At 39.1% G+C, this 12723-nt stretch overlaps 1 protein-coding gene across 1 annotated transcript in view; it reads left to right on the top strand.

Moving 5' to 3' along the window:
• The first annotated feature begins 4018 nt into the window (after positions 1–4018).
• MTMR9 (myotubularin related protein 9) overlaps positions 4019–12723 on the top strand; it is a 35042-nt gene continuing 26337 nt past the window's right edge. The window contains exons 1-2 of the mRNA XM_036423847.2: positions 4019–4551; positions 10922–11030. Of these exons, the coding sequence (XP_036279740.1) occupies positions 4370–4551; positions 10922–11030 (291 nt within the window). The 5' untranslated portion in view covers positions 4019–4369. The remainder of the gene's footprint in view (positions 4552–10921; positions 11031–12723) is intronic.

The raw sequence follows: 12723 nt of genomic DNA, 5'->3' as shown, positions 1-12723 counted from the left end.
TCCAGCTGCCATTGTGAATAGGGGAAGTCGAGTTCATTAATATGTGTTTCCCACTGCCAGCTTCATCCCTGAAGCATACATTCTTTAACACTGGTCCTATTGGGAGATGGGGTCTATGTCCTCTCTCCTTGAAATTGAGTGGGTTATTTAACTGTTTAAGGTCAATAAACTGCATTGGAAGTGACATTATGTGTCATCTGAGCATAGGTCATAAAAGTTGATGCAGCTTCTGCTAAGCTCTTGGGAATACTCACTCTTTTTAAAATATACACTGAGTGGCCAGATTATTATGATCTCTGAATGCACAATAATCTGGCCACTCAGTGCATATCCTATATAATATAAAAGGATAATATGCAAATTGTCCCCTGGACCAGGAGTCCGACCAGCAGGCAGGTCCCCTCCCCCTGACCAGGCTGGCTGGACCCCACCCATGCACAAATTCATGCACTAGGCCTCTAATATATATATATTTGAGTGGCCAGAATATTATGTGTTCAGAGATCATAATAATCTGGCCACTCAGTATATATACATACATATATAGGTACATATATGTGTATGTGTATATACACACACATATATGTACATATATGTTTTCTTAGAGAAAGAGATTAAGAGAGAGAGACATTGATTTTCTTAAAGAGGGAGAGTAAGAGAGAGAAACATTGATGTGGGAGAGAAACATCAATCAGTTGCCTCCACACATACCCCAATTAGGACCAAACCCACAACCTGGGCATGTGCCCTGATTGGGAATCCAACCGACAACCCTTCAGTGCACAGAATGATGCTCAACTATCTGAGCCACACCAGCCAGAGCAGGAATACGCATTCTTGACACTCTCAGTTGCCATATATGCAGCCCAGTCCCAAGGATACCAGGGGTTACTGAAGAAAGAAGTGCCTGAGCAATCCCTAGCTGCTTCAGCCTTTCCTCCTCCCACTATTCCAGCTCTAGCTACCAACTGCTAGATGTTATTTTAAGCAATTATGCTTGGGCTGACTTATTTTATGCACAACAGCAATAGTCCCTCTTCCTTCCAGTTTGCCACTTTCTTCTGAGTGCTAGGTTCCTCTTCTTCTGATTGGTCTCAAAAAAATGAAGTGGCTCAGTGACTGACACACAGGAAGCAGACACAGGGAATGTGGCTATTAGAATGAAGTATCTGAATACAGACTCTTTGATCATATCATTGTCCCCAGAGCTTCCTCTTAGTTGCTGTCTCCTGGTGAAACTTCAGCCCTCCTTTGCTTAATAATTAATGGCTGTCTTCTGCCCAGCTGGCATGGCTCAGTGGTTGAGCATCAACCTATGAGCCAGGAGGCCATGATTTGATTCCTGGGCAGGGTACTTGCCTGGGTTGTGGGATTGATCCCCAGTGTGGAGCATGCAGGAGGCAGCCAATCAATGATTGTCTCCCACCATAGATGTTTCTCTTTCTCTTTCCTCTCTTTCCTCTCTGAAACCCATAAAAAATATATTTTTAAAAAACGAATGGCTGTCTTCCCCCAGCATTCACAGCTCAGAATCTTAACAGACAAACGCTGTGAAAAATAAGTCTAATTTAAATTAGTGTGATGGGAGGGGCCCAAGTTTTGGATGCAAAAGCGTTGCCTTTGTGCCTCATTGTTTGGTTTTGTCAATGAGCTTCAGTTCTTCCTTCTTCTTTGAGCTGGAAACAATACCTCTCATAACGACTTCACCAGGCCACTGAGAGGCCCACATGTGATAGCATATTTGAAAACACTTTGCGAATCGTAAAACAGTGACCAAACATAACAGATATCACATCCTCTACTCTCACCAAAGTGCTGCTGTAAACATTGGCAAAAATATGAAAAGTCGCTCAGATTGGCATGTGGGAGAGGAGATCTTGGAGAGTATGTTAAGTAAAATACAGGGTTTCTAGTAAAAAAAAAAATACATTGAGTGGCTACTATGTATAGGCACTAAGCTAAGATTCTGTGCATAATGCAATCAAAAAATGGTCCTTGCTCCCAAGGAGATTACTATCTAGTGAAATGTTATAGACATATGTAAAGTCTATTTCAATACAGTTTATTAAGAGGCAAAATCAGAGAGAATAACGAAGGTGGGCTCAGGTCTCATGAGTGGTGATGTAGCAGGGTGGTGAGAAGCATAGAATCTGTACCCAACTGCTTGAGTCTGAATCCTGATTACACCACTTATCACTGTCTGACCTCAGTTATTAAGGTGGTTATTAAGATCACTGTGCCTCAGTTTTCTCATAAGTAAAAGGAGAATAATAACCACCTTCAAAAAATTGTGACAGGACTACATGAGGCAATTTGTATAATAACTTGTTTGACTATAGTTATGTTGAGTAGTTTTTAATAGAATTGTCAAACTCTACTGCCATCTACTGTTCATACAATAAGTTAACATATTGTGCGCTCCACCACCTCTACCTACTACTCAATGTTTTCTTCAGACTTCAAGGGCTTTCTGTGCTTTAAGCTTTAACCCAAAATAGATGTAATTGTCTAATAGTTTCTGATTTTTTAAATAACAATTCGGCATGATATTGACAGTTTTCTATCATGGTCAAAAAGAGTTCAAACCCTTATGGAATATTAAACATTTTAAAATTTAATGACACAATGATCTTTTCATAGCCCCCCCACCCACCCACCAAGAAACTAAAAGAAAAAGAAAGTGAATTAATTTTTCCTTACCTCTAGTAGACATCATTAAACTGGTTATATACTTCATTTAGGATATAAATCTTACTCATCCTTCAAGATCCTCTTTTCAAATGATACCGTCTCCATAAAACTTTCCCTCACTCTTCATCCTGGAATAAATTCTTCCTTCCACAATTGATAATTGTTACAATAAGCCACATAATGGAAGGATAACAAAAATTCTAATAAAAAATAACGTTATAAGTCCTTTCCCCTTATTCCCCCTTCTTTATTGGTTACAGTTTATTCTTTTGCAGATAAAAGTGGATTCTCAGCTGTAACGATCATATAAGAGGTTCTAAGAACTGCACCTTTTTGGAAGGGCAGGGACAGAAGCAGAAACACGTGTTGAATAATCGGATGAGATCTGAGGCACTTTGTCTTCGCTGTGAGACTTTAGCCAACTTGCTGTACTACATGGTAAGGATTTCAAAAGTTAATAAAATGACAGTAGACCAGGACTCAAATCCTTGCATATTCACCTTTAATTCCCTATTTTAGAATGAAAAAAAAAAGAAGGAAAAAAAAACACACACGCTGATTTAAAAGGGAAGGGAAGCACCCAGGAAAGAAAAATTAAACTTTCTGGTATAATTTAGGTGGCTGGGCGTAGTTCCGTTGTATTGTTTTTAATGGGGAGGCTGGGCAGTGGAGACCAAAAGCCCCAATGCCTTGTATTTCATAGATCTACATTGAAGTCCAGTCCGTGCTACAAATTTTGTGTTTTATCAAGTCACTTGAGCTTCCTCACAAGATAGGATCACCTCCTCTTCTGTGCATTGTATGTATTTGTATCTAGGGCTCTCATGGGTCTTTGGATTCTTTTCTTGTTCAAGATCACAGCGCCTTAGCGCGGCGCTCTCCGGGAGACTGCAGCGTCCGGACCTTATACCTGGCTTCTTCTCTGGGGTCACAATCACCGATTCCATCCCACACTTGGAATCTCTTCACGGCGAATGGATGGAGATGGCCACAATGAATGACAGCCCCGCGCTCTGAAGAGCCCTTGGATGGGCTTACTACTCAAGTTGCGGGAAGGAGGTCAAGGAACCTCTTCTCTTCGTACCATCTTCCCCGGTCTTTTCAGACACGGAATATTTGAAAGGTGTGTGAGGGGGTACAGCGGTGGCCATGAAGGTAAAGAAGAGCCTTCTCCTAGTAGGAACACAAATCTTTCACTCGGGCTGTGTTTCCGGAGACATTCTCTACGGACCCAGGCGGTGACCGACTTCCGGAGCTCACTTCCTGTCTTCCGAGTTTCGAGCTCCGTCGCTTCCGCCCTGAGTTGCTCTAGGTCCGGCTGGGAGCAGCTACTTCCGCCAGGAGTCCCTAGCGGCTGGGACTTGGAAACTGATCCGTAACAGCTTCCGCCTTCTCCTCGGCCGGCTCACCCAGGCCAGCACCCAGCTTGGGCAGCAGCGGCTGCTGGGCCTGTCGCGGGGACGTTCTCTCCGGCCTCGCCCTTGGTCCGCGGAGCCGGTGACCGTGGCCGCAGGCCTCGCCGAGCCCACCTTGACCTGGGGCGGGGCCCGGCCTTCCCGCCCCGGACCCCGCCCCTCCTGCCAGCCCTGCACCGGGTTCCTCTCTCCAGCCCTGCGGTGTAGTAACCGCCTTCCGCCTCCGGGACGTGGCAGTCCCCTGGCTCCGGCCGCTGGGGACCATGGAGTTTGCGGAGCTGATTAAGACCCCACGGGTGGACAATGTGGTGCTCCACCGGCCATTCTATCCAGCCGTTGAGGGGACCTTGTGCTTAACCGGCCACCACCTGATCCTGTCCTCCCGGCAGGACAACACGGAGGAGTTGTGGCTCCTTCATTCAAACATCGATGCCATCGACAAGCGGTGAGTGCTCATCCCCACCCCCTATTCCGCTGGGAACCTGGGGTCCGCAGGTGGACCCCTGAGGAAACGCGCCCCAGTGTTTTCCTTGGTTGCAAACCAGCCAGCAAAATAAGCCCTGTCCGGCCTAGATGGAGGATTTGAGTTTTAGAAAGCAGAAAGATCCACATGAGATCTCTGGTTTCTCTCAAATCTGGATGGAATCCCCAGGGTTATCACATGGTTGTTTTCCTGATATTATTTTTAGTAGGTAACACTGTTTCTGTGACTTCCTTTTTAAGTTTCTTCTCCTTACACCATCATATTTGAATAATAATTGTGCATCACGTTCATGAAGTTGTGATTCAATGTGATTTAGGGGAAGTTGTTATTTGCCACTTTTGAGGCAAACTCAACCCAGTTTGTAGTGTCTAAATTCCACAAAACCTTACCCCACCCCTCAAAAATGTTCAGTTGATTATATACAATCCTCCTTATTTCTTACCTTTTGTGTCATCCATTTAATACTTACCACAATGGGAGATTATAATGTCTTTTATTTCTCTTTACTCAGTTCTGCTTTTGGAAAGACCAGAGTTGGCATTTAAGCAAAGGTATTAATTAACCTCTGTTTTTGCACTTTTGTCTTTCCAAAGTAGTGTCTCAGAGTCAAAAAGGATATACTTCCATCTGTAGTCAAAATTCCCACTTCCCCAATGGCTGTGTCCTTACTCTAGTCAGGAGGAGATAAATTGATTATCCAACTTAATACCAACACATAAACAAATAACAATGGCTTTTTCTATTACCTCTCAAGAGAATTTGGATATTAAGAAGATTCCTAACAAGGTTTTGCCTTAAAAGAAAATAATTTTAAACAGGTAGAATTTTAAACGGTATGGGTGAAGTGGTAATAAATTTATTTTTTCAAACAGGACTCCTCTTAGACTCCCCATATCATCACCACCTGCTAAGGGTTTACAGTGTTCTCTCCTTGCCTGCATAATAAAGATTGTCATGCACTCCATGTTGTTGTCACCTACTTTTCTCACCTTTAGTTCTTGCCATCCCCTTTCATGAACTTTTTTTACTAACTAGTCTTCACTGTTTTTGCTCATCCACCTCACCAGGAATCGAGCCCACAACCTTTTGGTGTATGGGATAACACTCCAACCAACTGAGCCACATCTGACAGGGCTCATGTCTATATTATACTGACACTGAAGAAAATAGAGGAAGTGCTGTGCTCTTCCCAAGTTTCTTAAACATTTATTGAATGTCATATTACAGATATTTTGTGAGGTATTAAGGACATTAACATGAATAAAATATAGTTTTTTCAGGAGTTTATAGGCTATCATCCAGTTGTTACCCATCTCTTAGTATTCATTTTAACCATTTTAACTGCCATCTCTTTCATAGATTGTTCTGTTAATCCTACAACTAATTTTGAAATCCTATAGCTTTTTAATGATAGCTCTTTCATAAATTTAGGTTAAAATTTGTACTTGGATAGTTACATATATTAGTCCCTTAAAGCCAGGACTCACATTTTTCTTTCTGACTTACCTCTTTTTATGGTTGCTTTTCACTCCTTCATTTCATCATATTTACCTAGCATTTACTACATGCTGGGTCTGGTAGGGCATAAGGTAGTATATAAGACATGGGCCTTTTAATCTGTAGAGGATAAATGACAAGCTGTACACACATTTGTCTTTTTCCCTGGAGAGCAGCGTGATGTAATAGAAAGAGCATGAGTTAAGTGGTCAGGTCAGAGGTTGTTTGTTGCTTTCAAGAAATATTCACTTCGACGTGTCTTCTATGTTTTGAGCACCGTGAGGACCTACAGATGCAGGGGTGACTAAGACAGGTGAGGAGCTTATGTGCTTGGAAGAGATGGACATTCAGATAAATCAACAAATAAATATATAAAAGCCTAAGCAACCATTACAACCAGTTGACCAAATGACCGATTGACCAGTCACTATGACGTAGGCACTCGATGCAGGAGCTGCCTCTTGGTGGTCAGTGCACTCCCATAGCCAACCTCCCAGGGCTGGCCAGCCAACCTTCTGCAGTCCCTCCCCCTGGCTGGCCAGCCCCCATGAACCCTAATCACCAGCTAGGCGAAGGGACCCCAATGTGAATGAATTTGTGCACTGGGCCTCTAGTAAATATATAACAATGTCAGGCAGTAAGTGCCAGGAAGGAAGATGGAGGATCAAGAATGCCAGGAAGACAAATGACATTTGAATGAATGGAGGAAGCTAGCAATGTAAATATCAGAGGAAAGAGCATTTCAGCTAGGGAACAATAGATACAAAGACCTGAGACAGGAACATACTGGCTTAAACTAGGAAAAACAAAGAGGCCAGTATGGCAGGAGGGCAGTGAGCAAGATGTAGAGGCTAGCAGAAACTATGGTTAGAGGGATAAGCAGGGCCTTCCATACCATTGTGATGATTTTCATGGGAAGCCATTGAAGAGTTAAAAGCAAGGAAGTAGCAGTTGATAGACTTTTTAGAAGATGATTCTGACCTCTGATGGAAAATGGATTCTAGAGCCGAGACCGGTTTGGCTCAATGGATAGAGCGTCGGCTTGGGGACTGAAGGGTCCCGGGTTCAGTTCCGGTCAAGGGCATGTACCTTGGTTGCGGGCATATCCCCAGTAGGGGGTGTGCAAGAGGCAGCTGATCGATGACTCTCTCTCATCGATGTTTCTAACTCTCTATCTCTCTCCCTTCCTCTCTGTACAAAATCAATAAAATATATATATTAAAAAAAAAAAAAAAAAAGGGATTCTAGAGAAGCAGGAGTGGAAACAGCAGGCCCAGTTAGGAGACTGTTGAGTAGATCAGGTAAAAGGTGGTGGTGACTGCCTTGCTGGTGTGGCTCAGTGGTTGAGCATCAACCTATGAATCAGGAGGTCACAGTTCAATTCCCTCTCAGGGTTTCGGGCTCAATCCCCAGTGTGGGCTGTGCAGAAGTCAGCCAATCAGTGATTCTGATCATTGATGTTTCTCCCTCTCTCTTCCTCTCTGAAATCAAGAAAAAAAAATTATGTAAAAGTATGTATTTTTAAAAGTTAGTGGTGACTTAGAGTGGAAATAGTGGAGAAGCAGAAAGATTTGGGGTGTATTTCCAAGGCTGAGCTGCCATGCCATGCTAATAATTGTAAATGGCGTGTGAGAGGGAGAGTAGTATTAAGGATCACTCTTTGAGTTTGTCTCTTGTTAGATAGGTGCCCTTGAACAAGCTACCTAACCTCTGTGAATCTCAGTTCTATCACACAAGAGAAAGACAACCCCTCTCATATCTAGTAGAAGCTTATATTGAATAATGCTTTAAAGCTTATAAATTACTTTCCTGTACACTGCTTACATGATTTTATTTGATCCTTTCAGAAGACAAGGTTGTAAACAAGGTTTTCAATTGTACTTCTTTTCTTTTTTGTGGACCTTAGATATAGACACTTGAGTTACTCCTACTCAGTTGATGACTCATTTCCATGATTGATTCATTATATGGTTTTTTCAATGTTTTGTTTTATTCTTTTGTAGTGCTAATTTTCACTAGAATTTCCCATGTCATCCTCAATCCCTTTAGGTATCTATGTTAAATGTTGATCTTTGTCCTTGGATATATGTGTATCTCTCTAAAGTATATAGCACTCTTGTGTGTGGGTGTGTTTTAATTTGTATTTCTCTAATTGCTGGTGAGTTTAAGTATTTCTTTATACATTTGTTAGCAATTCAATTAAAAAATGTTTTCCTTTATGTAAAGAGCTGGGTTTGTTGTCTTATGTTGATTTGTGCCAGTTCTTTGTATACTCTCTAGATATTAATTCTTCACTTAGATATTGCAAATGTCTTTCTCTAGTCTCTCACCTATTTGTTACCTTTCCTGTGGTGTCCTTTGTTGAACAGAAGTCCTTAATTTTAATGAAAATTTTGTCAATTCTTAATTTACTGTTTGTGTTTTTTAAGTCTTAAGAACTACTTCCTTATCCTGTGTATATATAATATATACAGCTCTTACTGTGCCCCATAAGTTTTGTAATGTGTTTTCATTTTCATTCGTCTCTAAGTATTTTCTAATTTCCCTTGTGACTTCTTCTTTGATCTACTGGTTGCTTAATTTTCACAATATGGTGAATTTCTCAGCCTTCCATTTTTTTTTAAATTGATTTCTAACTGTATCCTATTGTGGTTACAAAAGACACCAAGCAAACATCATTTTATTATGCTTTACAGTTGGATTACAACCTACTGTACTGGTATTGCAGTACATGCTATATTATGGTGGTTTGGAACTGAACCCTCAATATCTCTGAGACATGCCTGTATCTTGTATGACATCTGTCTTTTTTAATCTATTAAGAGTTGATTAGAAGCCTAACATGTACTACATATCCTCAAAAAATGTTCCATGTACACTAGAGAATAATATGTGTACTATTGTTGTTGGATAGTAGTTTGTTTAAATCCTCTATTTCCTTACTTATCTTCTGTGTGGTTGTTCTATACATTATTGTGAGTAGGATATTAGAGTTTCCAATTATTATTGTAGAACTCTCTAGTCTCCCTTCAACTGTCAGTTTTTGCTTCGTATATTTTGATTGTCATTAGTTTGAATAAGTGTGTATAATTGTTATATCTTCTTGCTGTGTTGAGCCTTTCGTTAATATACTAGAGGCCCGATGCACAAAATTTGTGCAAGGGGCTCAGCCCTCACAGCCTCAGTAGCTTGCCTCTTTGTCCAGAAGGTCATCCAGAAGGATGTCTGGTCTAATTAGCATATTACATTTTATTATTATAGATAATGTCCTTTGTTGTCTCTTTGAACCATTCTTTTTAAAAATATATTTTTATTGATTTCAGAGAGAAAGGGAGAGGGAGAGAGAGATAAAAACATCAATGATGAGGGAGAATCATTTATCCGTTGCCTCATGCACACCCGCTACTGGGGACTGAGCTACAACCCTGGCATATGCCCTGACCGGGAATTGAACTGTGACCTCCTGGTTCATAGGTGGATGCTCATCCACGCAGCCATGTTGGCCAGGCTGAACCATTTTTCATTTAAAGTTTATTTTGTCTGATATTAATATAGCCTGCTGTCTTTGGTTACTATTTACATGAAATATCTTTTTCTATCCTTTCACTTTCAACCTGTTTGTCTTTGTATCTCAACTGAGTGATCTCTTGTAAGTCAGCATATAGCTGGGTCATGTGTGGTTAGCCATTCTACCAATCCTGTATTTTAATATAGAGTTTAACCCATTTACATTTAAAATACTTATAACAAGTCCTTGAATAACATAATTGTGTTCAGTGTCATTTTGTTATAACATTGATGAGATGCCATAGGAACTTAACTCTTGTTTATTAATATATCAATTAGCTTATGGTAAAATTGGTTTTGTTACACATTGTTTCACTTTAAGTCACAGAACCTATTGATGACATTAAGTTAGAACTTATTGTATTGATAAGGAGGTACTTTTATTAATATTATTATTTGTTTTTATATGCTTTATAGCTTTTTTGTCCCTCATTGCCTGAATTACTGGCTTATATATAGTTGATTTTTTTGTGGTGAAATGTTTAAATTCCTTTCTCATTTACCTCTGAGTTTATTCTGTAGCTGTTGTCTTTGCGACTACACTGGGGATTACATTTAACATCCTAATGTTGTAACATTCTAATATGAAATTATACCAGTTTAACTTGTGTAACATGCAAAACTCTCCCCCTTTACAGCTCTGTCCTCACCTCATTTTCATTGCTAATGTTACAGAATTACATCTTTATGTGTTGTGTGCCCCAAAACATAAACTAAGAATTATGTAATGCATTAGTCTCTTAAATTATATAGAAAACAAAAAGTTCACTGTTACAAACCACTGTTACAGAATACTAGCTTTTATTTTAATTGACTTCAGAGAGAGGAAGGGAGAGGGAGAGAGAGATAGAAATATCAGTGATGAGAGAGAATCACTGATTGGCTGCCTTCTGCATGCCCCCTACTAGGGATCAAGCCTGCACCCAGGTATATCCTGACCAGGAATTGAACTTTGAACTCCTGATTCCTGGATTGATGCTCAATTACTGAACCATACTGGTCGGGCCCCAAATAATCATTTTTAAATGATTTGGCCTAGTATAAATTACTTTTTGTTTGAAAATTTTTTCAACATAGGTTTTAAATAACTTGTGGCTCACATTTTTATTATTCAGGCTTGACTTTTCCTTAGATTAATTAGGGAGGAGGAAGTTGAATAGTTGAATATAGATAATGATTATTACTACGTTCTCTTTTCACAGAAATAATCATATGCTTAAAGTTAGAAATCTGTATGTTCTTGACCATAATTTTTAATGTTTTACAGATTTGTGGGGCCACTGGGTACCATCATCATAAAGTGTAAAGATTTTCGAATAATTCAGTTGGATATCCCTGGAATGGAGGAATGTTTGAATATAGCCAGTTCCATTGAGGTAAGTATTTTGGAAGCAAACTGTGTTGAAATTAAATAGTTATTTAAAAAAAAAAAAAAAAGCCTTATATTCTGACTCATTGTATCTTTTATGTTTCTTCATTAAATATTTGGTCTTGTTCTGTAACTCAAATATTGAAGACTGATAGGAAAAGCGTCACCCTGATTCATTGTTATAGAAATGTAATAGGATTTTAGTACTACTTCCTCTTCCAGATTCATCCATATTTAGCATGTGACAATTTTCTTACCTTTTAAGGCTGAATAATACTCCATTGTATGTATATGTATATATATGAGACTTTAAAAAAAGTTATTTCTTTTATAAAGAAAGTAATTATCACTAGTGATTATTATCTCGTGTTTGTTTTTAGTAAATTGAATTTCCATATAATAGATTTACTTAAGATAGGATGTGTTTGTTTTCTATTTTTTAAATAATATTGAATATCTGTTCAGATTATAAATAATAGAAATTTTACTTGGATAATTTAATATTTAAATTGAAGAGCTCACATTATATCCTTCCCCATTCTAACCAACTATATTGGTATACACAAATTTTAAATTGCCTTATTTTAAATCACTGCTACTAAATTGTTGCAATTACCTATGTTTATAATGTTTTCTTGAAAACTATGGAGACATACTGATTTTTGTTCTGTCTTTAAGTGACTAATCTGAGTTTTGTGGCCGAAACAAATGTTATTGCTTTAACACGTTGAGTGCTATGTCAGTCACCGGTGACTGACACTATACTTTCCATGTGGACCTCATCAGACCCCGGCCACCAGCATATCAGTGAAATCGGTTATCGTGGGCTAAACGGAAGTGAAGTCAAGACAAGCTTAGCGCTTAACGTGTAATAGTTAAATGTGTTAACTATTACAAGGGGGCAGAAAGTCTTAAAAATCTGTAACTAGGATTTCAGTTTTCTTAAACATGAAGAGAAGAATAAAGGAACAACTGTTGTGGTACTGCAAAATTTGTATGCAACATTTTTCTGAGTTTGCTAAATTTTACTTGACGAAATGAGAAGATGAGCCAAATTGTCTTACATATCTGTCATTTGGAAGTAACACAGTAATGTTGATTTGGCTGAATTCACTAACATAAGTAAGAAATGCCAATGACTTCTAGGCTGTTAAATTGAAATACAGTCCTGTTAGCTGGGCAGGAGAATGCTGCTGACCCACTGCAGTTAAGCATGTGATTTTTGGGTGTAGTTTTTGTTGTGCTTTGTTTTTCGGTTGTAGAGTTGGGTTTTCATTGACCTGTCTACAATTTTCTTATCTCTTTTCTAACTTGTAAGATAGTTGATAGGTGGGTGTTAGTGAAGTTGCCCTTGGTGAAGCATAGTGAAGAAATAGGGCAAAGCTTATTATTCCTCTTTCTAATTGCATTTATTTAGCTAAGTAATGCTAACCAGATTTTTAGTTAGCTTGTAGATGTTACTGAATGCTCTATAGAAAATGACTGGTTATATGGAAGTCATTATGCTGAAAAGCCATAAATTATGAGCCATTCTCATAATTTGATAGAATGTGAATCCTCTTCTTTTTTTTCTTTCTTTTTTCTTTTTTTAACAGTTTAGTAAATACACATAGTGAACTTGGCCTTTAGCCTTTTACTGTCTTCCAGTTCCCTCCCCCAAATACATTTTGACATAATTTGAGAGTAATAAGTGAAATTGT

Source organism: Pipistrellus kuhlii, unplaced genomic scaffold, assembly GCF_014108245.1.
Source record: "Pipistrellus kuhlii isolate mPipKuh1 unplaced genomic scaffold, mPipKuh1.p scaffold_m20_p_8, whole genome shotgun sequence".
Lineage (NCBI taxonomy): Eukaryota > Metazoa > Chordata > Mammalia > Chiroptera > Vespertilionidae > Pipistrellus > Pipistrellus kuhlii.
This window is presented reverse-complemented; position numbering and strand designations above follow the sequence as displayed.